This window comes from Bos grunniens, chromosome 21 (assembly GCF_055505025.1).
Source record: "Bos grunniens cultivar Pamir isolate PY7600 chromosome 21, Bosgru_T2T1.0, whole genome shotgun sequence".
Lineage (NCBI taxonomy): Eukaryota > Metazoa > Chordata > Mammalia > Artiodactyla > Bovidae > Bos > Bos grunniens.
The window spans coordinates 25,049,448-25,077,099 of record NC_141185.1 but is presented as its reverse complement, the minus strand read 5'-3'; the positions used below and the strand labels follow the sequence as shown (position 1 = coordinate 25,077,099).

At 40.7% G+C, this 27,652-nt stretch overlaps 1 protein-coding gene across 3 annotated transcripts in view; it reads left to right on the top strand.

The window, feature by feature from the left end:
* Positions 1-27,652, top strand: part of PRORP (protein only RNase P catalytic subunit) — a 136,895-nt gene that overhangs the window by 103,485 nt on the left and 5,758 nt on the right. For all 3 annotated transcript variants that reach the window (XM_086363590.1, XM_086363586.1, XM_086363587.1), the window contains one exon: positions 26,986-27,134. In XM_086363590.1, the coding sequence (XP_086219716.1) occupies positions 26,986-27,134 (149 nt within the window). The remainder of the gene's footprint in view (positions 1-26,985; positions 27,135-27,652) is intronic.

Below are 27,652 nucleotides of genomic sequence, written 5' to 3'. Positions count from 1 at the left end.
TCATAGCCAATAAGTGGCAGAGTCACAGGATTAGACATACCTCTTTCCAAAATCCGAATTCTTTCTTCTGTAGCAGATCTGCTTATCCCTTCTTTGTTGAAATACCACCCTGGGCTATTGCAGACATGCTTTTCTGATTCTCTGATCTCTTGGATCACCACTGCTTTAATCACTAACTCTAGCTTAATCACTAAACAGCTTTAGTCATTAAACAGCTAGCTTGCTCTAGTCTCTTTCCTCATCTAAACTTCTCAAAAGACTGGCATACAGTTTCTTTCTTGCTACCCATTTGTTCCTTAACCCCTAAGGGATAGCCTAGCCTCCATCACTCCATTATAACTGTTTTCACTGAAGCCATCAATAATTTCCTAATCACCACTTCCAGTGGACAAATTTTAGTCCTTGTATTAATTTGGGCTGCTATTAGAAAAAGATCATAAATTGGGTGACTTATGAAAAACAAACATTTATTTCTCACTGTTCTAGAGGCTGAGGAAGTCCAAGATCATGTCATTGCAGATTTAGTGTCTGGTGAAGGCCTGATTCCTTGTTCAAAAATAGTCATCTTTTCATCTTCCATGGAAGAAGGGGCAAGAGAGCTCTCTTGGGCCACTTTTTATAAAGGGCTCCAAAACCTTTCATGAGGGTTCTGTCCTCATGCCTAACCATCTCCACAAAACCCGCACCTCTTGGTACCATCATATTGGAAATAAGTTTCAACATGTAAATTTAGGAGGAAACGTAACATTCAGACCCATTCTCAGTGTTTGTTATATATTCTTTTCTTCGTGAAACTACTTGTCTTTGAATTCTGTAAGTCCATGTTATCCTCATTATACTCTGACCATTCCTTGTCATTTCTGGCTTATCTGTTAGTTCCTCTTCCCCCTAAATGTTGGTATTAACCTGAGGCTCTGTCTCAGGCTCCACTGTGGTGGATCTCATCCACTTTGTATGCTATCAAGGCCAAGATCTTCATCTCTGCTCTAAAGTACTTAAAGCTAATTATATCCGAAGCTGAACTCAGAGTCTTTCTTCCAGCCCTCTCCACCCACAGATGGTACCACCATTCTTCCAGCTATCCACCCTAGAAACCTGGGAATGATCTCTGACTCTTCCCTCTATCCAGTCATTTACCAAGTCTTGCTAGTTTTTCCTTCTAATTATTTCTTAAGTCAATTCTCTTTTCTCCCTCTATTCTGTAGCCCTCTCATGAGATCTTTATTAGCTCCAGTTCAGTTCAGTTCAGTCGCTCAGTCATGTCCGACTCTTTGCGACCCCATGAATCACAGCACGCCAGGCCTCCCTGTCCATCACCAACTCCCGGAGTTCACTCAGACTCACATCCATTGAGTCAGTGATGCCATCCAGCCATCTCATCCTCTGTCGTCCCCTTCTCCTCTTGCCCCCAATACCTCCCAGCATCAGAGTCTTTTCCAATGAGTCAACTCTTCGCATGAGGTGGCCAAAGTACTGCAGTTTCAGCTTAGCATCATTCCTTCCAAAGAAATCCCAGGGCTGATCTCCTTCAGAATGGACTGGTTGGATCTCCTTGCAGTCCAAGGGACTCTCAAGAGTCTTCTCCAACACCACAGTTCAAAAGCATCAATTCTTCTTCACAGTCCAACTCTCACATCCATACATGACCACAGGAAAAACCATAGCCTTGACTAGATGAACCTTTGTTGGCAAAGTAATGTCTCTGCTTTTGAATATGCTATCTAAGTTGGCCGTAACTTTCCTTCCAAGGAGTAAGCATCTTTTGATTTCATGGCTGCAGTCACATCTGCAGTGATTTTGGAGCCCAAAAAAATAAAGTCTGACACTGTTTACACTGTTTCCCCATCTATTTCCCATGAAGTGATTGGACCGGATCCCATGATCTTCATTTTCTGAATGTTACTAGCTCCATACCCTCCTAAATGGTTTCTCATCTCCAGTTTGTCTTTCAAATCCATTGTTTTCCTTAGGCCAGAATGACCCATCTGACTCTGAAACTGAAATGGATTTATAGTTTGACTATAGATTTACATTTTAGGTTTTGATCATGGAGATAGCTGAATATATTAAAAGATTTATTTTGGTCACTGGTATGAGTTTTTTGTTAAATAGTTCCCCCTTCCAATTTGGCCTTTTTATCGTATTGAATTAGATATAATATCTACCCGTTAAGCAGAGCAAAGAAAATTCTATGCATATAATGCATATAACCGTTTTGGTTTTTTTTAATTTGTTTTTTATTTTATTTATTTATTTATTTTTTTTAACTCTGCTTGATGCTTTTCATAGAATGGGGGATTGTCATGTTTTTTTTTTTTTTTTTTTCCACTTCTTCTTTAAATTGAGATAAAATTTTCATCTCATAAAATTCACCAACTTAAACTGTACAGTTTAGTAGGTTTTAGTATAATCACAAGCTTGTACACCTATTATCATGATCTAATTCTTAAATATTCTCATAACCCTCAAAAGAAACCGTAAACCCATTAGCAGTCACTTCCCATTCCCTCCCTTTTCCAACCTCTGGAAGCTACTAGTCTACTTTCTTTTTTTTTTTTCAATAAATGTTCTATAGATACTCTTCATCTGATTTTCAACATAGCCATTTGACACAGCAGAATAAGCCTGCACACTGTTCTGTTCCTAGCCACGTTTGTACAGTGAGCTTTATACTGTTTCCAATAAATGTTTTACTGAAACCTAATTCTAATAAATACTTCAATAACCTGTTTTTATGAATGTAACTAAATTAATCAGAACAATATTTTTACCTTGGTTTTCAGAGTAAAACACGTATAAATAATCAAAATTCTTTAATTGTCAACTAGAATCTTTTTTTAGTATTTTCACTAAATTACTGATGTTTCCTCTGAAACATATAAGGTTTTTAATGACCAGACTTTACAGGTGAGACATTTTGAGTTTCTCTCGGTTTCTTTTTCTTTTTTTTTTTTTTTTTATGTTAATAAACTTCTGTTTGATTTTGTCCTGCTATTCTGTCATTTCTTACAGAGATCCTCAGCTAAGAACTCAAAAGGGTAAAGGGAAATAAGCCTCTATGTCACCCTAAGTCAGCTTCAATAATTGCCATAGTGAGCAGTCTTTTTTTTTTTTTGGGATGAAATGTCCTATAGCTATCAATTAGGTCTAACTGGTCTATTGTATCGTTTATAGTTTGTGTTTCCTTGTTAATTTTCTGTTTAGTTGATCTATCCGTAGGTGTGAGTGGGGTATTAAAGTCTCCCACTATTATTGTGTTATTGTTAATTTCTCCTTTCATACTTGTTAGCATTTGTCTTACATACTGCGGTGCTCCCATGTTGGGTGCATATATATTTATAATTGTTATATCTTCTTCTTGGATTGATCCTTTGATCATTATGTAGTGACCTTCTTTATCTCTTTTCACAGCCTTTGTTTTAAAGTCTAATTTATCTGATACGAGCATTGTGACTTCTGCTTTCTTTTGGTCCCTATTTGCATGGAAAATCTTTTTCCAGCCCTTCACTTTCAGTCTGTATGTGTCCCCTGTTTTGAGGTGGGTCTCTTGTAGACAACATATGTAGGGGTCTTGTTTTTGTATCCATTCAGCCAGTCTTTGTCTTTTGGTTGGGGCATTCAACCCATTTACGTTTAAGGTAATTACTGATAAGTATGATCCCGTTGCCATTTACTTTATTGTTTTGGGTTCGAGTTTATACACCATTTTTGTGTTTCCTGTCTAGAGAATATCCTTTAGTATTTGTTGGAGAGCTGGTTTGGTGGTGCAGAATTCTCTCAGCTTTTGCTTGTCTGAAAAGCTTTTGATTTCTCCTTCATACTTGAATGAGATCCTTGCTGGGTACAATAATCTGGGCTGTAGGTTATTTTCTTTCATCATTTTAAGTATGTCTTGCCATTCCCTCCTGGCTTGAAGAGTTTCTATTGAAAGATCAGCTGTTATCCTTATGGGAATTCCCTTGTGTGTTATTTGTTGTTTTTCCCTTGCTGCTTTTAATATTTGTTCTTTGTGTTTGATCTTTGTTAATTTGATTAATATGTGTCTTGGGGTGTTTCTCCTTGGGTTTATCCTGTTTGGGACTCTCTGGGTTTCTTGGACTTGGGTGATTATTTCCTTCCCCATTTTAGGGAAGTTTTCCACTATTATCTCCTCAAGTATTTTCTCATGGTCTTTCTTTTTGTCTTCTTCTTCTGGAACCCCTATGATTCGAATGTTGTAGCGTTTAATATTGTCCTGGAGGTCTCTGAGATTGTCCTCATTTCTTTTAATTCATTTTTCTTTTATCCTCTCTGATTCATTTATTTCTACCATTCTATCTTCTAATTCACTAATCCTATCTTCTGCCTCTGTTATTCTACTATTTGTTGCCTCCAGAGTGTTTTTAATTTCATTTATTGCGTTATTCATTATATATTGACTCTTTTTTATTTCTTCTAGGTCCTTGTTAAACCTTTCTTGCATCTTCTCAATCCTTGTCTCCAGGCTATTTATCTGTGATTCCATTTTAATTTCAAGATTTTGGATCAATTTCACTATCATTATTTGGAATTCTTTATCAGGTAGATTCCCTATCTCTTCCTCTTTTGTTTGGTTTGGTGGGCATTTATCCTGTTCCTTTATCTGCTGGGTATTCCTCTGTCTCTTCATCTTGTTTAAATTGCTGAGTTTGGGAGTCCTTTCTGTATTCTGGCAGTTTGTGGAGTTCTCTTTATTGTGGCGTTTCCTCGCTGTGTGTGGGTTTGTACAGGTGACTTGTCAAGGTTTCCTGGTTAGGGAAGCTTGTGTCGGTGTTCTGGTGGGTGGAGCTGTATTTCTTCTCTTTGTTCAGTCACGCTGTGGGGAGGGAGGGAGGGATGCTGCAAACAAATGACACTGGCGTGCGCTCGAAGTGCCTCAGCCACACTGGGTCTGCCCCCGCTCACGGCGCGTGTAGCCTCCCTGCCCACACTGCTCGGGCTCTAGGTTGTTCCGCCGGGAACAATCCGAGGCTGGTTCTGGGTTGCATGCACCTCCCAGGTCCAAGCCACTCAGGTTCAGGCACTCAGGTAGTCCTCAGAGGTGCAGACTCAGTTGGGCCTGCGTTTTGTGCTCTTCCCAGGTCCGAGCAGCTCAGGTGATGAGGTGTTTGGCGAGCGCCAATGCTGCGACTTATCGCCTCCCTGCCACTCAGTTATCTGGGTGTAAAACTGGCGCACCTTCTCAGGCAGATGTTCACCGTCCAGACCCCCAATAAGTTTTAGTTAGCAAAGAAGCCAGTTTTATAGATAATGTCTCTCTGGGGCTGCGATTGCCCCCTTCCGGCTCTGGCTGCCTGTCACCGGAGTGGGATGGTCTGCAGCCGGCTATCTCTGTTTAGTCCTTTGTTCCGTTCGCGGGCTGGCGGTGTCTTAGGTTAGGGCTGGCTTTTCGCATGGTAGATATCCCACAGTCTGGTTTGCTAGCCCAAATTATTTCGCTCAGATAGTGCTCAGGGTATTCAGGCCGGATTCTTACTCTCAACGATGCAGCCCGCGCCGCGCCTCCCTGCCCAGCCCCCGCTTGTTAATGGCGGATGCAGGCGTCTGCGCTGCTTCTCCGCTGGTGGAGTTACCGTAGGGCTCGCAATCTGCGAGTTTTAATTGTTTATTTATTTTTTCTCCCTGTTATGTTGCCCTCTGTGCTTCCAAAGCTCGGAACGGATTCGGCAGTGAGAAGGTTTCCTGGTGTTTGGAAACTTCTCTCTTTCCAAGACTCCCTTCCCGGGACGGAACTCCGTCCCTCCCTCTTTTGTCTCTTTTATTGTCTTTAATATTTTTTCCTACCTCCTTTCGAAGAGTTGGGTTGCTTTTCTGGGTGCCTGATGTCCTCTGCCGGCATTCAGAAGTTGTTTTGTGGAATTTACTCGACGTTTAAATGCTCTTTTGATGAATTTGTGGGGGAGAAAGTGTTTTCCCCGTCCTACTCCTCCGCCATCTTGGCGCCTCCCCCTAAATTTGTTTTTTAATTGAATGATAATAGCTTTACAGAATTTTGTTGTTTTCTGTCAGACACCAACATGAATCAGCCATAGGTATACATATGTCCCCGCCCTTCCATCTCCCTCCCCATCTCACCCCTCTAGGTTGATATAGAGCCCCTGTTTGAGTTTCCTGAGTCATACAGCAAATTCTCATTGGCTATCTATTTTACATATGGTAATGTAAGTTTCCATGTTACTTTCTCCATACATCTCACCCTCTCCTCCCCAATTCCTCATGTCCATAAGTCTGTTCTCTATGTCTGTCTCTCCATTGCTGCCCTGCAAATAATTTCATCAGTACTATCTTTCTAGATTCCATATATATGTGTTAGTATACAATGTTTATCTTTCACTCTGTGTAATAGGCTCCAGGTTCATGCACCTCATTAGAACTGACTGAAATGCATTCCTTTTTCTGGCTGCTATGCTATGCTATGCTATGCTAAGTCACTTCAGTCATGTCCGACTCTGTGTTGACCCCATAGACGGCAGCCACCAGGCTCCCCCGTCCCTGGGATTCCCCAGGCAAGAACACTGGAGTGGGTTGCCATTTCCGTCTCCAGTGCATGAAAGTGAAAAGTGAAAGCGAAGTTGCTCAGTCGTGTCCGACTCTTAGCGACCCCATGGACTACAGCCTACCACGCTCCTCCATCCATGGGATTTTACAGGCAAGAATACTGGAGTGGGGTGCCATTGCCTTCTCCGTTTTATGGCTGAGCAATATTCAATTGTCTATATGTACCACAGCTTCCTTATCCATTCATCTGTTGATGGACATCTAGGTTGCTTCCATGTTCTAGCTGTTGTAAATAGTGCTGTAATGAACACTGGGGTACATGTGTCTTTTTCAGTTTTGGTTTATTCAGGGTATATGCCTAGGAGTGGGATTGCTGGGTCATATGGTGGTTTTATTACTAGTTTTTAAAGAAATCTCCATATCGTCTTTCATAGTGGCTGTTATCAATTTACATTCCCACAAAACACATCTTATGTTTCTGTTTTATGTGAAGGGTCAGAAACTAAAACATATTATCAGATCAGATCAGATCAGTCACTCAGTCGTGTCTGACTCTTTGCGACCCCATGAATCGCAGCACGCCAGGCCTCCCTGTCCATCACCAACTCACGGAGTTCACTCAGACTCATGTCCATCGAGTCAGTGATGCCATCCAGCCATCTCATCCTCTGTCATCCCCTTCTCCTCCTGCCCCAATCCCTCCCAGCATCAGAGTCTTTTCCAATGAGTCAACTCTTCGCATGAGGTGGACTGTGCTTAAGCAACCTTATGAAGTAAATGATTACATTTCTGTTTTACAAATAAGAAAACTGAGGTGCAATTAACTCACTTCCCAGTGGCCAAAACTACAGTACTAGATCCAGAATTCAAAGCCAATCTGATTTAAAGTCCATGGTCTTCCCACTCTGTCACATTATAATGACTTGTAGTATGCAGCTATAATCTCCAAACCCACATATCTAGCCAGGTAGTTCTCTGGATTTGTTCCCACTTGCAGGTTAGACAGCCTACAAATCCCAGAAGCTGGAGTGAATAGGAAAATGATGCAAATAAAGCAGTGTTGTAGGAAGAAAGTGTTGGGAGAAAGAACCTGGTTGGGAGACCAATCTGGAGACCTTATGGCACCATAAGGTGCCATATGAACCAAAGTAATGAAAGTGAATCTAAAAAAGATGAATGTGCTTAAGTCAAGGAATTAAAGGAAAGGATCTCTGAAAATATTTGCCAACTTTGTTTTCATGAAAACTTAAGTGTCCTAAAATCTTAATCTTTTAGGGCATATCAAAGCTATATATAAATGTACCACATTTGTGCTTTCATGGCCTAACAATAATGGTGTAGTCTTCTATAAGCCCTTTCATAGATATTATCTCATTTTTACCCTCACATATCTCTATGTATTTTTGTCATTTTATGTATGAGGAAACCGGCTTAGAAGCAAGAAGTATTTTCAGGGTGGTAACAGCTCTCTGGAAACCCACTCCAGTGTTCTTGCCTGGAGAATCCCATGGATGGAGAAGCCTGGTAGGCTGCAGTCCATGGGGTCGCACAGAGTCGGACACGACTGAAGCAACTTGGCAGCAGCAACAGCTCTCTAGTACTACACTGAATCCACATCCTTCTGTCAGAGATGTTCTGCTTTGCTGAAAACAAAAGTATTTTTTAAAGCATAAGATCAAATTGAAGCCTCTTCTTCTCAGCATTTGAATGCCAGCTTGGCAGCATCTTATAATTTTGTTAGATCAGCTAATGAATAGGTGAGGACAGGGAAGTGTTTATGATTTATGCTATGGACTGAGTTGTGCACCTCCACCAAATCTGTGTGTTGAAACCCTAACCCCCAGTGGTTGGGTTTAGATAAGGACATGAGGATGGGGCTCTTCTGGAGAGATTGTATGTGCTTAGTCTCTCAGTAGTATCCAACTTATTGCAACCCCATGGACTGTAGCCTGCCAGGCTCCTTTGTCCATAGGGATTCTCCAGGCAAGAATACTGGAGTGAGGTTGCCATGTCCTCCGGGAGGTCTTCCCAGCCCAGGGATCAAACCCAGGTCTCCCTCATTGCAGGTGGATTCTTTACCATCTGAGCCACCAGGGATGCCCTCTGGTGAGATTAGTGTCCTTATAAGAAGAGAAAGAGACACAGAGCTCTCTCTCTCTGCCATGTGAGGACACAGCAAAGGGCAGCCATCTGCAAGCCAGGAAGGGAGCCCTCACCTGAACCTCGTCCAGGTTGTTTAAGCTGCCTAGTCCATGGTATTTTGCTACAGCAGCCTGAGCTAATGAGATAGTTCTTAAGATTATTTTCTTGTGATAACTCCCAAGTGCAGTATACTCAAAAATTAGATGCCTGGTCTGCTGCTGCTGCTAAGTCGCGTCAGTCGTGGCCAACTCTGTGCAACCCCATAGACAGCAGCCCACCAGGCTCCCCCGTCCCTGGGATTCTCCAGGCAAGAACACTGGAGTGGGTTGCCATTTCCTTCTCCAATGCATGAAAATGAAAAGTGAAAGTGAAGTCGCTTAGTTGTGTCCGACTCTCAGCAACCCCATGGAATGCAGCCTATCAGGCTCCTCCGTCCATGGGATTTTCCAGGCAAGAGTACCAGAGTGGGTCTCCAGTACCTTCTCCGGATGCCTGGTCTATGTCTTATAAACAGGATACACATTCCCTTTGATGCATGCATGACACATTATTTCTTCTGCATTTCATATTGCCTATTAGCAGTATGTAAATGAAGGCATATCAGCATCACATTAACTCTGTGGCATGTCACTTTGAAGCAAGTTTCCTACTCACATGAATTGTCATGCCTTGTCTAACTAAGGAAAACCAAGGATCTTCTGCTCTGGCCTCTGTTTAAAAAAAAAAAAAAAGTTTTTGAAACAGAATGTTTAACCAGGAATGTTGTATGAACTGGCATAGAATTGATGGTTCATAAATCATTTCGCTACCCCTGAAGTGACTCCTCAAAAGTCTTTCCTTGCATTCTGTATATACACATTCTAATTTTAGCATCCTTTAAAAATATCGTGGCTCCTACTTCCTAGATAGTGGCCAACTTTTCAACCATTTTTTCCTTTGTTTTAAAATTTACTCAGGTGGGTGTTTTTTTTCAGTTTACCTGTTTCTATTATGGAAGATCATTCCTTTAAAAACAGATTTTGGGTTTTTTGGTTTTTGTGTTTGCTTGTTTATTCCAATTCGTACATGGATACCTTTATTGCATGTCTGCATACACGTGTGTGTGTGTGTGTGTAATCACAGCCATTTCCAAGGCAACCGATTGTGTTTTGAGATGGCAGATAATCTAAGGGACAGCTGTGGTGTCACCTACCCTTTAAAGGGTATAATTTTTCCTATGCTGCTAGAGGGGAAACCAAAATTAAGTTCAAGTAAATATTCTGGAATTAGTTTATAGAATCAGACTAATCAGACTGGATCCTTTCACTTTTTGAATCTTTAGCATATCAGAAGGTTTTGGGAATTTTCTATTAGATTATTCTTAGAAATTAATATCTTCACCTACAGTATGGACATAATTTTGATTAAATTTAAAAATCCCACTTTAGGTCTGTATTCACAAAATAGGGTAAAATGCGGGTAAAATGCCTTGGAGACCATATTTTTTATGTCAGTTTTTAAATTAGGAACATTTCAAAAAATCTTATTATCTTCAAAAATATTGAAGATTATGGCTGCACTATTAATGGAAGAAACTGTTACCTTGAAAGTGGAATGTACAACCTCACATACTTGGGAGGGTTTATTTATTTTGGTTTATTTTTTGACACATGTCTGTGTGAAGGTATTTCGTACTGAATGAACGTAAGGAAGATTTGACCTCCCATGACTCAAGTCATGTGGAAGTAATACAAAGTATCTTGCAGCCTTACTTGTTTTATCCTAAAAGTTAGTGCACATCTTGCATTTAAAGATAACACAGCATCTCTGTGTTTGTTATAACCAAGATTCTCCCGCAAAATAAAACCTGCAGTAAATTGTCATTTCAGGAGGATATTGCCAAGTGCTGTTCATATATAGCCCAGTGTGAGAAATACAGTGTTAGGCTTTCAAACAAAAGTACCTAGGCATTTCCCACAACTCACTTAGGAAGGATGGGGCAGTAGATGCTGCTGGAAAAATCATAGTTACAGATAGCTGAAGAATAAGGAGCAAGATTAAGAAGGGAACATTTTGAAAAGAAAGGAGTTAGGATAGAGAGTTTATTGCATAAGATTGTGAAAAGTGAAAGCATTTGTCACTCAGTTGTGTCTGGCTCTGTGACTTGCTGGACTGTAGCCCACCAGGCTTCTCTGTCCATGGGATTTCCCAGGCAAGAATGTTGGAATGGGTTGCCATTCCTTTCTCAGGGGATCTTCCCAACCCTGGAATCAAACGTAGGTCTCCTGCATTGCAGGCAGATTCTTTACCATCTGAATCACCATAAGGTTATGGATTACTAAGGTGGGTTTCAGGGTAGAAGGCTACCTCTGCTGTTTACTGGCCTGTGACCTTGCGCTACTTCCTTAACCTTACTGAGCCTCAGTTACCTCATATTAAAAGGGTGTCTGAAGCAGGGTGGTAACAATGATTCAAATTCATAGGGCACCTATGAGGATGAAGTGATAATGTATATACAAAGATTTATAAGGTGCTTCTGATGCATCATAATTGCCAGATAAATCAGAGCTTAAGGGAGACAAAGATTCTACTTTTTGGTTTATGTTAATTTTTAATCAATATGCCTGAAATAAAGAGCCTCAAAACAGCTCTTCTCCCCAAACCCACTAGGTCCACCCTTGTCTCTACTTTGATTAGAGAATAGCAAGTGCCCTTGTCTCCTTTTCTATCTAATTCCTCCTCTCACATCTGTCCCTCACATCACATCCCCTTTATTGCTTCCTGTCATTTCCAGTTTCTGTGTCCCCATTTCTGCTAAGAAAAGCAGAAGTGAGGGAAATGTGAGGGCTTGGGGATTTCTAAAAGCTGTTCCTAAGTCCTCATTGTTGTTATTATACTAAACTATAGTTATGCGAATATAGTACTTGCCAGATCTTTTCTCTGGGAAACACAAAGGAATTTCCCCATTCAAGTCTTACATTTTAACATTTTAGAGGACAGGAATTATTGTATCGCACATACACAATAGGAGAGTTATAGTTATGAGAGCTCATGACGCTTTAAGAAATCCTCTGGGTTTTTTTTTTTTTTTTTCACTTTGCCTGTGGGGAAACTTAGACTCTTAATTGCCTCAAGAGCACAAGTTACATTGCTGAGCCTGAACTATTTGGTTTAAACCTCTGGGCTTATTTTTTGTACTTCAAAAATGGTAGAATATTGGTAACTTCATACAGTTCATAGTACAAAGCGTGTGTGTGTGTGTGTGTGTGTAAAACATATCACGTATAAAGAAGACTTTAAATGGAAATGTATAATGTAAAGACTGACAATAAAACTTAGCACCCCTGTACCCACCAAGTTAAGAAGCTCCTTATGTGCCCTGTGTGTTCAGTCATGTCTGACCCCAAGGGCCACCAGGCTTGTCTGTCCATGGGATTCTCCAGGCAAGAATACTGGAGTGGGTTGCCATTTTCTACTCCAGGGGATCTTCCTGACCCAGGGATTGAACCCACATCTCTTCCATCTCCTGCATTGGCAGGTGGATTCTTTACCGCTTGGCCACCTGAGAAGCCCATGTGGCCTGACTAATCTTTTCCTTATCTAAACCTCTCCTTTCCCCTACCCACCCCCAAACCCAGCCAGGTAACACCACCTTGACTATAGTATAAACAATTTTCTTGCTTTTCGTTGTTTAGATTTGGAAACCTGAATAGCAAACTTAACCCCAGCTGTGTGAGGAAAGGGCTCTGTTGTCAATTAGATGACAGCTCCCTGAAGATACATTCTTTCAGAATTGTGAAGACAGTGTTATCGTGTTTCCAGAATTACCCTTGAAGTTTGTTCTGATTCCTTATCTTTTTTGTATGATCTGCTTTTCTTTTTTTTCCTTCTCTCGAAGCTTTAGAAAATTTTTTTCTCTGGTATTCTGAAATTTTACAGTAGAACAACCTGGTATTGTCTGTTTGCCATCCATGAAGTTGGATATGCAGTGGACTGTTTTATTCTAGAAACTGACATCTTTTTGTTTGGGGAAGTGTTCTTTGGCTGTTTCTTTGATGACTCCTTCCTCTCTGTTACTCAGATGTCAGACCTCCCAGACTAGTTCTGAATTTTTTTTTATAATATAAATTTATTTATTTTAATTGGAGGTTAATTACTTTACAATATTGTATTGGTTTTGCCATTCATCAACATGAATCCGCCACAGGTATACACATGTTCCCCATCCCGAACCCCCCTTCCTCCTGAGTTTCTTATTCTTTGTCTCTTTGCTCCTTTCATGGCAGACTCTGTGTATTACTTTTATTATTATCATTAAGGATGGCAGGTATATTTTAATTCCCAAGGGCTTTTCTTTATTCTCTTCCTTTAAAAAGAGTCTATTTCATGAATGCACTGTTACCTCATAGGATTGTTTTAAATTTATTTATTTTTGGCTGTGCTGGGTCTTCCTTGCTGTGTTGGCTACTCTAGCTGTGGTGCACGGGCTTCTCCTCGCAGTGACTTCTCTTGTGGCAGAGCACGGATTCTAGGAACGTGAGCCTTTAGTAGTGGCAGCACGTGGGCTCAGCACTTGTGGCTCCCAGGCCCTAGAGCGCAGGCTCAGTCGTTGTGTCACAAGGCTTAGTTGCTCCATGCATGTGGGATCTTCCAAGATCAGGGATTGAGCCCATGTCTCTTGCATTGGAAGGCAGATTCTTTACCACTGAGTTACCAGAGAAGCCCCTCATAGGATTTTTACAAGAGGTTTTTGCAGGGGGTTTGCCTTCTCCCTTTACAGTCCTTGCTATTTCAGTTTTTTTTGTTTGGTTGGTTTTCTTTGTTTTAGACTCTTCCCTTTCGGAGTTCTCTTCACAGCTTTCTGATAACTCTACTGTCTGCTTACGATTAAACATGATCTCAAGAGCTCGTTGGAAGATCTTGAGTATGTATGTAGATGGGGCTTCTTGCGGTTGACTTTACCAGCCAGGTGAACTGGTGGATCATTTGTTGGGGAATTCCCAGTAATCAGACTCTTTAGGGTTTTTTTCCTCTTTCACTGGTCAGATTCCCCATAGGAGAGTTTTCAGTCTCTTGACTGCAAGGTAAAGGCCTTGCTGCCAGTGTTCTGAGAGCCAAGTACAGGGGGAAATAATCTGAGTCTCTCTGCATTCTGTATTCAATATGCGTGCATTCATGCAATCTCTACTTTCAGTGTGGTGACCACACTGTCACATGTGCTTGGTGCTTTAGTCTAGATTTCCTCTCATTTACCGCATCCAAGTAATGAATCTTCAGACTTCCCTTCCCACCTATCAGAGGCAACATGGATAGGGGCATGCCTGCATGCTCAGTCACTCAGTCGTGTCCTACTCTTTCTGACCCCATGGCTATAGCCCACCAGGCTCCTCTGTCTATGGGATTTCCCAGACAAGAACACTGGAGTCACTTGCCATTTCCTTCTCCAGGGGATTTTCCTGAAATTGAACCCGCATCCCCTGCATTGCAAGCGTATTCTTTACCGCTGAGCCATCAAGGAAGCTGGATGGAGGCAGAAGGCACACCAGTCTAGGAATCTAATGCTTCTTCAGCAGTGTTTACCTCCTTCTCCTTAGTGAACCTCACACCCCCATTTGGCCTCACCCCTTTGTTTCCAATCCTGGGGTCTTGAGAGGCTGGACTGGATCTTAACTGACCCCTCTTCAGATTTGACTGTTGGATCTGCAAGGTAGTTGCCACCTGTGTCGCCAGCTTCCAGATTTTATTGCTATTGCCCCCCCCTCTTATTCTTCAGGTTTCTGTGGGTTTGTCATTTTAGAAAGACTCTGTATGATAATTTTAATAGGAGTTTCAAGTGGGATTAAGATTAGATGCACGTGTTCTTTTTGCCATCTGATCCTGAAAGTTTATGTTCTACTGTTAACATGTTGAGAGAGTAACACAAAAATCATCCAAGTCTGTGATAATACCGAAAGAATCTTTCTTTTCTTTCTCTTCTTAAATTTTATTCTCTTTCCTTCCATTTTCCTTTTATTTATTTATTTATTTATTTTATTTTTTTATTTTTTTATTCTTCCAATTTTATTTTATTTTTAAACTTTACATAATTGTATTAGTTTTGCCAAATATCAAAATGAATCCGCCACAGGTATACATGTGTTCCCCATCCCGAACCCTCCTCCCTCCTCCCTCCCCATACCATCCCTCTGGGCCGTCCCAGTGCACCAGCCCCAAGCATCCAGCATCATGCATTGAACCTGGACTGGCAACTCGTTTCCTACATGATATTTTACATGTTTCATTGCCATTCTCCCAAATCTTCCCACCCTCTCCCTCTCCCACAGAGTCCATAAGACTGTTCTATACATCAGTGTCTCTTTTGCTGTCTCGTACACAGGGTTATTGTTACCATCTTTCTAAATTCCATATATGTGCGTTAGTATACTGTATTTATGTTTTTCCTTCTGGCTTACTTCACTCTGTATAATAGGCTCCAGTTTCATCCACCTCATTAGAACTGATTCAAATGTATTCTTTTTAATGGCTGAGTAATACTCCATTGTGTATATGTACCACAGCTTTCTTATCCATTCATCTGCTGATGGACATCTAGGTTGCTTCCATGTCTTGGCTATTATAAATAGTGCTGCGATGAACATTGGGGTACACGTGTCTCTTTCCCTTCTGGTTTCCTCAGTGTGTATGCCCAGCAGTGGGGTTGCTGGATCATAAGGCAGTTCTATTTCCAGTTTTTTAAGGAATCTCCACACTGTTCTCCATAGTGGCTGTACTAGTTTGCATTCCCACCAACAGTGTAAGAGGGTTCCCTTTTCTCCACACCCTCTCCAGCATTTATTATTTGTAGACTTTTGGATCACAGCCATTCTGACTGGTGTGAAATGGTACCTCATTATTTATTTATTTTGATGGGGAGCAGGGGGCATTGGAACAGCCAGGCTTCTGAGGTCTAAATTTACTAATCCAGGCTGTACCGTCTAGTAATAGCTAATATTTATTGAATACTTTTCCATGTGCTTTGTATCTACATGCATCTGAATTAATCCTCACAATAACCCAATTTGTATGTCCGTTTTGTGTGCATGTGCTAAGTCGCTTCAGTTGTGTCCAATTCTGTGCGACACCAAGGACTGCAGCCCACCAGGCTCCTCTGTCAATGGAATTCTTGAGGCAAGAATACTGGAGTGGGTAGCCATTCCCTTCTCCAGGGGATCTTCCTGACCCAGCGATTGAACCCAGGTCTTTCGCATTGCAGGCAGATTCTTTACCTTCTGAGCCACCATGGAATCACATCACCATTTTACCAACAATGAAGTAGAGGCTCAAAGAGGAAATGTATCAGAGGTCACACAGCTCTGTCCTAGGAGAACTAGAATTTGAAGCCTGGCAGCCTGCTGCTGAAGCTTGTGCTCTTCATTACTGTTGTTATTACTATTTTATTACTTAATTACTATGCTATTAAATAGTAGATATAAATTGGAAAAGTCTTTTTTTATGTCTGTTAGAGTCACACTATGTAAGCCCTTCTACTGGACAGATAGATAGATGGCTTGGAGCATTAACTGGGCATGTCCAAGTTGTCTTTTTATATACGTAGGTCTTTTATATATTTTGAATTGACACGGTTTTTCCAGAAAACAAAACCAGTAGCCCTGGTGGCTCAGATGGTAAAGAATTCACCTGCAGTGCGGGAGACCTGGGTTCAGTCCCTGCGTTAGGAAGATCCCCTGGAGGAGGGCATGACAACGCACTCCAGTATCCTTGCCTGGAGAATCCCCATGGACAGAGGAGCCAGGCAGTGTACAGTCCACAGGGTCACAAAAAGTCGGACATGACTGAGCGACTAAGCACAGCCATAGTGTACAGTTGTGTGTTACTCTCTGCCAAGACAAAAGCTGTGTGAAGCTGTGCAGCCATGAAGAGAAAACATAAGTTTTCAATCCTCCAGAGCCCTGCTCACCATATTCTTTCTCTTTTAGTCATTAAATGGTGGCTTATGAGCCTGAAAGTGGTTATATACTTTCCCAGAATGAGCAAATTATTCCCTGTACATCGACTGGATCTAGAACCCTGGGAGAAGTTTTTAATAAACTTTTAAAAGTGGAAATTAATTCTGTGGTGGTTCAGTGGTTAGGACTCTGAGCTTCCAATGCCAGGGGCCTGGGTTCAATCCCTGATTAAGGAACTAAGATCCCACAAGCCATGCAGAGCAGTAAAAAAAAAAAGTGGAAATTAATATGTATCAGAATAAGTTAATTTAATTGTCTTGAAACTAGTTTTCAGTCTTCAAAATACTATGCTTTTCTGCCTTACAATGGCAAAGGAAAGAGATATTTTACAGAAAAACTAGAAAGACCAAAGAATGTGTGTAAATGTTTGCAGACAAGTCACACTATGAGTCAGGAGCCAAATCTTCTGTCTTCTAGACAGCTCTGACTCTCGGCTGAGTGGGGAAATCCATCCAGACCAATAATTTAATCATTTTCTAAAAGGCTGGATAACTGTGTGGGTGCTAATGGCATCAGAGAAGACATGGCAGGCAGGAAACACATCCCACACTTGGCAGGATGTTCCCAAGGCAGGAAGGGCATTTCTCTTCCTTGGTAGAATTGTTTCATTGACTAAAGACAACATGAGATCATTGAAATCTCCCTAAAATACCAATGACTGACGAAAGCAGGATACAAGACATGGTGAGTCTCATGTAAACCAATGGGATCATTTATGACATAATAAAGTAGTAGTATTTTGTGTATGTAATTTCTCCCAACAGATTCAAAGAGCTTTATATATTTGGTCAATAATCAGAGTTTTAAAGCTGTACTTAAAGCACATGGTCCCAGAGGTGAGAGCAGGACTCCATCTCAGTGTCAGTCTCTACTCTCTGAAATTACGCCATCAGGCTTACGAGGTTCCACTCCTTGAATACCACCCAGTGAAAGCTTCCGTCTCCCTCCTTGCCCCAGCTTCTGTTGCTTCTCTAAAACACTTCCTTTTCTTACCTTCTTCCAATACTCTCATCCTCAACAGATGTTAATCTGGATCTTACATGGTATACAACACTTAAACAAGTCCAGCAAAGAAGTATCACTAGGCTCCTCTGGTGGCTCAGTGGTAAACAATCTTCCTGCCAGTGCAGGAGACACAGGTTCGATCCCTGATCCCGGAAGATCCCACATGCCTTGGAGCAACTAAGCCCATGCACCACAACTACAGAGCCTGTGCTCTAGCACCTCAGAGCTGCACCTGCTGAAACCCATGTACCTAGAGCCTATGCTTCACAACACGAGAAGGCACCACAATGAGAAGCCCGCATACCACAACTGGAGGGTAGCCCCCACTTGCTGCAGCTAGAGAAAAGCCCTGCAACAATAAAGGCCTAGCACAGCCAAATAACGAAATACATAAAATTATTTTTTTTATTTAAAAGGAAGTATCATTAACATTCTTTAAATAGAAAGTGATATTACTCCCTTCTATTCTGTCTAGCAAGCAGCAATAATTCTCAAACGTAGAACTGAGGCTGAAACAGTACCAGTGGGTAGCTGGCAGATGAAAACATGATGAGAAGCCTTGAGCCACAACGGCGGTGGGTTGCCTGCACTCTCTTCCTAGTTGGCATTTCCAGAGCTGCACGGAAAAATGCTGACTATAGCAGTCACTCAAGGACTATTTCTAAAACAGGGATTCTCTTCTGAAAACGTAGTTCAGGAGAAAAATGGTAGAAGCAAAGACAAAGAAGGGATTGAAACTGAATATTAGCTTACCTGCAGACTGTAGGAACATAGAAACAAGTAGAAAACTCCAGGGTTGTAGTGTAAGTTATAACTTCCTGTGTTTCTTCTGCTGTAAACTTGGTGGAAAGCACAGTGCATCAGTTATAAACACTGTGTTTGTGGTCTTTTGAATCTGAGAACACCGCCTTCCATAGAGTTCATCAGTCATTGTGACCTGAAGTGGTTTTAAAGGATCCAGGGTCTTTCGTTTCCCTTCTTGCTTTCTCTTGTCTGTCTCTGACTTAATCTCATCATATCCTGAAATCCACCCAGACTCAAATAGGAAGCCCCCCACCTTCCATCCTAGATCAAGTACCACATTACCATGAGGTTGTCTTTAGTAAAACAATGGCATAAAAAGTGGACGTGTTTCCTGGCTTTAGTGTTCCAGACAACCAGTGTGTAACTCTTATGAGAAATCGATATCTTTTCATGTTGGAACAGTATGCAGGCTGTTTGTGGTTGTTTTAAGAATTTCTCTTCTTTTCTTTAATGGAATTTTAAGTTTTTCCACCTATAAATAAAAATAGTTTCTTTAATGTCAGCATTCTGTTTAAAATTAATTTGATCTCCTTTCTCAGCTCAGGTGCGGAACTGCAGGGGGGTGTGTGTGTGTGTGTGTAAAGAAGGGCACGTCAAAGATGAAATCACTTCACAGCCTCCTTGGTGTGAACACTTGCATGGTTTTATCTGAGAAAAGTGAAGCCTCCAAAAGCTTAGACTTATCAAATACATGAGGCCTTGCTTCTCAAACACCCTTACCTGGTTGCAGTTTGCACCTATAACAGCATCTGACAATTCCAGGGAGAATAATTTTTTCTACTTTATCAAGCCTCCCCTTCTACATCAGATCTGTTAAAGAAAACTATCTTCAAACTTCCCTTGGTTCTTGAAGAGCAACTGACATTCATTTCACACATCTAATAACAGCATTAGAACCTGTCAGGGAATGACGCTGGGTACAGTGTCCACAAGTGCTGGGCTGCAACTAGCTGAAGAGAGTTAAGGAAGGCAAGTGACATCTCCCTCCTGCCACCATGGCATCATCAGGATGTCTCCTCCGGGGTGCAGGCCACATTTTGGTGTTTCTGTAGTGCTGTTACTTAGTCTTTCCTTCCTTCTTGAAGTGCTCCTTATAGTCTTTCTGAGACATCACTCTCTCCTGGTTTTCTTTCTATCACTCAGGCCATTCCTCAGCTTCCATTAATGGCTTTTCTTATAGCTCTGTATCTTTTAAAGAATAGGATTCCTCAGTTTTCATCCTCTGCTCCTTTTGGGTTTGTTAAAGGAGTACGTCAAGGCTGTATATTGTCACCCTGCTTATTTAACTTATATGCAGAGTACATCATGAGAAACGCTGGGCTGGAAGAAGCACAAGCTGGAATCAGGATTGCCGGGAGAAATATCAATAATCTCAGATATGCAGGTGACACCACCCTTATGGCAGAAAATGAAGAAGAATTAAAGAACCGCTTGATGAAAGTGAAAGAGGAGAGTGAAAAAGTTGGCTTAAAGCTCAACATTCAGAAAACTAAGATCATGGTATCTGGTCCCATCACTTCATGGCAAATAGATGGGGAAACAGTGGCAGACTTTATTTTGGGGGGCTCCAAAATCACTGCAGATGGTGATTGCAGCCATGAAATTAAAAGACGCTTACTCCTTGGAAGGAAAGTTATGACCAACATAGACAGCATATTAAAAAGCAGAGACGTTACTTTGTTGACAAAGGTCCATCTAGTCAAGGCTATGGTTTTTTCAGTAGTCATATATGGATGTGAGAGTTGGACTATAAAGAAAGCTGACTGCTCAAGAATTGATGCTTTTGAACTGTGGTGTTGGAGAAGACTCTTGAGAGTCCCTTGGACTGCAAGGAGATCCAACCAGTCCATCCTAAAGGAGGTCAGTCCTGGGTGTTCATTGGAAGGACTCATGTTGAAGCTGAAACTCCAATACTTTGGCCACCTGATGCGAAGAGCTGACTCATTTGAAAAGACCCTGATGCTGGGAAAGATTGAGGGCAGGAGGAGAAGGGGACAACAGAGATTGAGATGGTTGGATGGCATCACTGACTCAATGGACATGAGTTTGGGTAGGCTCTGGGAGTTGGTGATGGACAGGGAGGCCTGGCGTGCTGAGGTTCATGGGGTCGCAAAGAATCAGACGCGACTGAGTGACTGAACTGAACTGGAGACCTCTTCCACTTGCTGATGGCTCCTGCCAATGTGTGTTTCCTGATGACTTCAAATCTTTATTTCATCCCAAAGCCCTCTCCTGGATAGGGTCTCCTGACTGGCTGCCCACTGGCTTGTTTACCCCCTGGTACATATCATGAGCTCCTCCTCTCACAGACCCTGGCTTGCTACCATCATCTATCCAGTTGTCCAGTTCTTCTCTGGTTTATTTCTCTCCTTGTTTCCCACATTCAGTCAGTGACTAAGTCTGCTCAGTTCTGCTTTACTCCAGAAGGCTCTCTTCTCTCCATCCTTACCACCAGCATCTCAGTTCTCATCATCTGTTACCTGAAATACTGCAGAAGCTCCCTTACTTGATGTCCCTATTCCAGCCTCCTTGCAATCCACAGGGTTGATCTCTTTAAACTGGTAGTCTTGTCATGCACCTATTTAAATGCTTTGTTGTTCTCCACTGCTTTCAGCTGGTAAAAGATTCCTTATCACTTACAAGGACCTTCATGATCTGACTCCTGTAGTCATTTCCAGCCTTCTTTTGGGACTCCCTGTGTCATCCTCCCCCATTTGACAGCTTGCAGTTCCCTGAATTTAGTGCATTAATAAAGAGCCCTCACCTTCAACCAATATGCTGCTGCTTTAAAAAAAAAAAAAACTACATGCTGCTTCTTGTCCTTGGAAACTCCCGTTCTTTGCCTGAATAATTCATCTGAAAACTCAGCTCAGTCATCGCTTCCTTAGTGGTGACTTCCCTGACCACCATCCCCACCTCCAGTCTCATTTAGGTGCCCGTCCTTTAACCTCTGTCTTAGCACTTTTTACATCACATTACAGTCATTTGACGGCAAACTCCCGGAGCTGGGAATAATGTGTCTTCATATTGGTATTCACATCCCCAGTACCCTCTGCCTAATGACTGACAGAGAAGGTTGTCATTCATTTTTAATGAATAAACTACCCTTTTCACTTTATCAGGGCCACAATTTAAAATATACACATGCACACTCATACATACTTGAATCTGATGAAGTCTCTAGATCCAGCTGCCAATTTATAGGAAACAAGGAAGACTAGAGAATATGTTACATGATACCACAAGGATGCTGTTGGCAAAGTCTAAATGTGGGAACTTCCATCAGAATAGCAGCCACATTTCTTTAATGGTAGTCAGGCTATCACAGTGTATTGAGTTCTTTTAAATCTTGATTTTTTTAAAACTAAAAAGCAACATAACCTAGACAAATATAAATGCTGATTGTATATTTGATATTAAGGAATTGTTAATATTTTTAGATGTGATAATGGTGTTATGCTTATTTTTTTAAGAGTCCTTATACTTAGAAATATATTGACATATTCACAGATGATGTGATGCCTAGGATTTATTTCAGAATAATCCAAAGCAGAAGTTGGTAGAAATATAGATGAAATTGGATTGGCCATGAGCTGATAATTATTGAAGCTGGGTGATGGGCACATTATGCTATTCTGCCTACTTTTGTTTATATTTAAAATTTTTGGTAATAAAACTTTTATTGTAGTAAAATGTACATAACATACAATATATCATTTTACCATTTTCAAGTGTACCATTCAGTGGCATTAAGCAGTTTACATTGTTGGGCAACCATCCCCATCACCAGAACATCACCTGAACTGAAACTTTGTACCGTTAAACAGTATCTCCTTATTCACTTCTCTTCTGGCCCCTGGCAAACACCCTTCTGTTTTCTGTCTCTGAATTTGACTCCTCTAGGTAACTCATACAAATGAAATCATATAATATTTGTCCTTTTGTGTTGACTTATCTTCAAGGTTCATCCAAGACCAAACTAGGCCTTCATAGGAAGGATCAAGGAGTATGTGACAAATATCCATGTGTACAGAATGGTCGATACCGTAGAAGAGGCAGTTCTCCCCTTGAGACTCTGAACAGGGATTAGGTTTAAATGAGAGAGCTGTGGAAGAGTTTCCTTGAGCTCAGGGCAGTTCTGACAAGAGAAGCTGAGATCCACTCTGGGAAGTTCTCAACCTGGAGAATCCAGGGATGGTAAGGACAGTTCTGGACCTGCCCAAGGGGTCTGGAGTCTGAACCACACAGCAGAGCAAAATACATAGTACAGCTGATTCTGGAGAATATCTCAAATTCCAAATTGCTTCCAGAACTCCAGGTACTTGGCACCTCAAGGTTAAGCTGAGATCCATTCTCACCGTGCTCCCTCCCACATTGCTCTTTATGATGTCTAAAGGATAATTCTCCAAAAACCAGAAGAGTAAACACAGATTGCAGCTTAATATTTGGTACAATTTCTGGCTTGGCTTCTGTTCTAATTTGGTTTGTCTCCAGTAGGAATAGATAAAGTTTTTTTTTTTTAATTCATAAGTGACATTACTCATACATGACTTACTTTTGGTGTAAACCTGAAAAGTAGTTCCTGAGCTTAGGGTAAAAATACAATTGGCTGAGCTACATGTGTTGGAAATAAGTGGGTAGGGATGCTCAGGAAGTAGAAAAGCTGCCTGAGAGGTGGGAGAGGGTCATGAGAGCAAGAGCTATTCTGAGTAAACCTAAATAGCAAGTGTAACTTCCTTTCCCTAGTCTTTTAACTTTTTACCTCCCCTCTGCAGTCTCTGGCACTTCCTGGGTTTTATGGACTGTAGATCTTCAGAACTCTAAAGCCTTTAGGATCTGACGTCTACAGACATTATAGAAGTCCTATGCTAGTTTCCCAAGCAAGATAGCTATGATCGATATTCCTCATTATAGGATAAGTTCAGGAAGGAAAGTTTTAGAAACAACCCAAATGTCCATGGACATGAATAGATAAAATGTTGTATATAGATACAATGGAATATTATTCAGCCTTAAAAATGAATAAAATTCTGATAGGTGTGCCCTGTCTTTTCATCTGATAGGTGTGCCCTGTCTTTTCATTGATGTATTAAAATCCTTTATATTTTATGTTGTTATTAATATGTTAGGCGTTATGTCTGCCATTTTATTTTTTGTTTTCTATCACCGTTATTTCCTATTTCTGTTTTATTTTTCCTGCCTTCCTGTGGGTTCCTTGAATTTTTCTTAGAATTCCATTTTTATGTGTCTATAAGTTGGCTTTTTTTTTAAAAAAATCATAGTGTTTTTGAATATGTATCTTTGTATAGCATTTTTAATGGTTGCTGAAAGCATCACATATGTACACACACACACACACACACACACACATGTAACATCAGTCTGTTGGTGTTATCACTTTAACAGGTTTTCTGTTTTGCTAGACTTCATCTATTCTAGTCCTTTGGCTAGAGAGAACTGGCCTTTGTTGGTCTTTTTTTGTCTGCATCCATGGCATTTCCAGGTTGCTGGCTTCTTGATCTCCAAGTATAGGATATACGAGGCAAAAAGGAAATCCCAAGGTCCCTAGCCAGTCTGCCTTTTTATCTCTACAAAGTCTTGCATTTGTTTTATATATAAAACATCTGAGGGTTTTGGTTGTACATAGTGGAAGAAATAGGGAAAAGTACATCCACCCCATCTTCCCAGAAGTGGAAATTTCTCCCAGTTTTATTTTTGATCTAACATAGAATTAAGGTCAGTTTTCTTTTTCTTTACTATTCTGTCTATGACTCTGGGCCAGCCCATTGGATCCAGTCTTGGAATTTACCTCACAGGAAGTAGGCTCATAGCTAGATTGTTACAGAGTTTCAGGCAAATGCCTCTATTCCATCCTGTACACTCATCTCTCTTTCCTGTGTCTTTATTCTCCCTTGTTTGCATCATTACCAGAGAGCTGCCACTAGCAGAGACCTTTCAGCCACACGATGGTGCCCCAGAGTTGTTCAAGCTAACCTAAGCCCTTTCTGCTCTTCTTTGGGCCCCTGTCTTTAACTTAATATTAGTAAACTCAAGGCTATTTATTTAAACCGAGGTATAGATATGAGTGACTAAACACACACACACACAGATATGAAGACCCAGTTGTGTTTTTCTTTTTTCTTTTTTTTCAGTTGTGTTTTTCTTTAAGCCATGTCTTCTCATATGTATGGAATCAGTATCAAAAATTGGTTTTCTTTGGGGTTTTTTTGGTATTGAGAGTAACTTTATGGGAATTCATACAGAAATTTTTAGAAAGCAGTTGTCATTCCTTTTAATGAATTCAGTTGCCATTTTGTATCTGGGCTCATTGAAAATAATCTGTAATCTCAGCATAGCTTTAAGAAAGGAAGTTTATAAGTGCATTTAGAAAGAGATTCACTCTCAATGTTTTGAGGTGTTTGAATCCCTGAACTAAACTTCCATAGTGAAGACGTTTGATTACCAACCCAGCTTTTAAAGTAGTACCTTATAAGATTATATAAAAATGCTTAGGATAAATAGACTGGCAAATAGAGTTAGATCTTTGGGTAGTGAGGTTATGAGTGATTTCCTCTTTCACTTTTCTTCTTGCCTATCTTTTTCAAGTTTTCAGTAATAGAGGTAGGCATTTTCTATTTAAAAATAGAGGTATGCATTTTCTTCAGCTAATCAGAAAATGTCTATTAACCGTCCAGTATATGTGGAACCAGCATATACATCTTTCCAGGCTTGAGAGTTGGATAAGAAAATTATTAGGCACTCCCTCACTGAAGTCAGGGGCCCTATCTTTCGAAACTTTGTAAGCTATGATACCTACCATGTGCCTTATACATGGAGAGTTCTGGGAAATAACTATTGAGTGAACAGAAGCCATTACTCATAACTTTTTCTGGTTGTAAAGCTTTGGGTCAGAGTCCTCACAGTGGTATTGGTACACTTCTCTGCTGTCATTCAGTGGCCAACTTGTGTCCATTTGTCCATTCATTCTAGAACTAAGAATTAGAGATCCTATAACTAACTACTGTTTCCTAAAATAATAAGATTAGTAATGGAGTAGAATGGGTAGAATGGGCTAAAAATACATATAAATCCAAAGCATTAAATAGTACTTAAAAGTTTAGCTCTCGCTAATTCATTATTAGACTAACAGAGAGAATCCATGTGTGTTAGACTAACAGGTACTCAAGCAGTATTTGACAACTGACCAGATGAATGAAAAATTATTGAGTAAAGAATTTTAACTAATATCCTGAAAGTCTACATGGGAAGAAATTTATGAGTTAAGGAAAGCTAGGCTAAAATAAATGCCTTTCTAACCAAGACCCAAGAAAATTAAGGATTTCTTCAATGACTTTCAACTTGTGATTTTCATAGGCCCTGGAGTTTTTATAAATTATAGAACTTTTATATTTCTGATACACTGTTGTATAACTTAAGTTAAAATATGTTATTAGCTTTTACATATTATACTTAGTAATATTCATTTATAGCTTAGTTTAATAGGTTGTACATGAAAGTAGTCCATAGACTTTTACTTATGAAAGATTGAATGTAAGCAAGCTCACCAAACTGCAGGATTTACTAAAAATCCCTCTTTAAACTTTCAAGAGGAATCCATGTGCACACAAGACATGTGGGAAGTGGAAAGAATATGGGGTACATTTACTGAGTGGAAAATAAGCTGGAGGATGACAACTGACAGACCTTTTGAAGGAAAGAGGGATTTCAGTGAAAAGTAGCAGTCTTAGCAGAATCATGATGTGGAAAAGTTGACTGAAAATTCAGTATCTTCATATATACATATGGCTGAATCCCTTCATTGTTCTCCTGAAACTATCACAACATTGTTAATCAGCTATATCCCAATACAAAGTTAAAAGTTAAAAAACTTTAAGTAAAAAAAAAAAAAAGAAGTATCTATTCCAGCCATTTACAAACTTTTAATAAAAGAAGCATTAGTCTCTCAGTCGTGTCTGACTCTTTGCAACCCCATGGACTGTAGCCTGCTAGGCTCCTCTGTTGCCATTCCCTTCTCCAGGGGATCTTCCTGACCCAGGGATTGAACCCAGGTCTCCTGCATTGTAGGCAGATTGTTTACCATCTGAGCCATCCTTTATTGAAATAAAAATCTGTGCAGAATACCAATGTATAAGTAGACAAAAACTGAGCTGTTTGGGTTGAAACAGGGTTGGGAGTGTATAGGAACCAAACCCCATCCTTCTTACCTCTCTCCCAGTGGGCCCTACGGAACACAGTTTAAAAATAGCTCATCTTGTCTATGCTTAGAAACCTCCCCAGGTATCCCATGTAGCCTGGCAGGTGTTAGATAATCATTTGTAACAAGGAAGCATTTTCCTCGGGCTTATTTACAAAGATGGGCAATTACCTCTTACCAGAAAAGACTTTAGGAATGTTTTCTCACCTCTTACCAGAAAAGACTGTTTGACCCATTGAGCTTACCATCTGGGAGAATCACTCCCCTTACTTGAGATTCTTCCCTGACTTTCTTGGGGACTGGCTTTGTGTTTTTCAGCTCTTGAATGTGGTCTCTCACCTCGCCAAGCAGAATCTTCAAGTGCTGGTCCTGGGCCGGAAGCACATGTTAACGCAAAATTCCCGGTGGAGAAGAGTTGAGATGGAAAAGATGCAAAAGCAAGCCAGCTTTTTTTTTGCTGACAACATGTAGGTATTGAAGTTATTAAGTGAATTACACTAGGCTCCAGTCATCTGCTTGTTACCTGTTTTCTATTTTTAAAGTGCATGTGTGTGTGAGTATATATGTATACTCAGCCTCATTCCAAAAAAAAAAACAGGAAAAAAGATTTGAGGCAGCTTATAAAAATATAGTTTTTATAGCAGGATAAACTTAAATAGATGAAAAATCAGTTTAAAGAAGAAATAAGTTAAAGCCCAAATGAGATTAGTACACAGAATGCATGCCATAAATTCCATAAATATTTAACAAATATTTAGCAAATACGAGCACCATCTGTGTTCTCGGAGAAACACTAGTGAACAAAACCAAGTCCCTGTCATCTTGGAACGTAACGGTAGACAGGTAAACAGATAAACAGGCAGTGACCAAAGCTGTGAAGACAGTGAGGCAGAGTGGGGAGCTGGAAGGGGACTAGGTCTGATATCACGGTGGGTGAATGGAGAGATCATCAGGAAAGGCCTTGGGGAGGGTGCAGAGCTGAAGG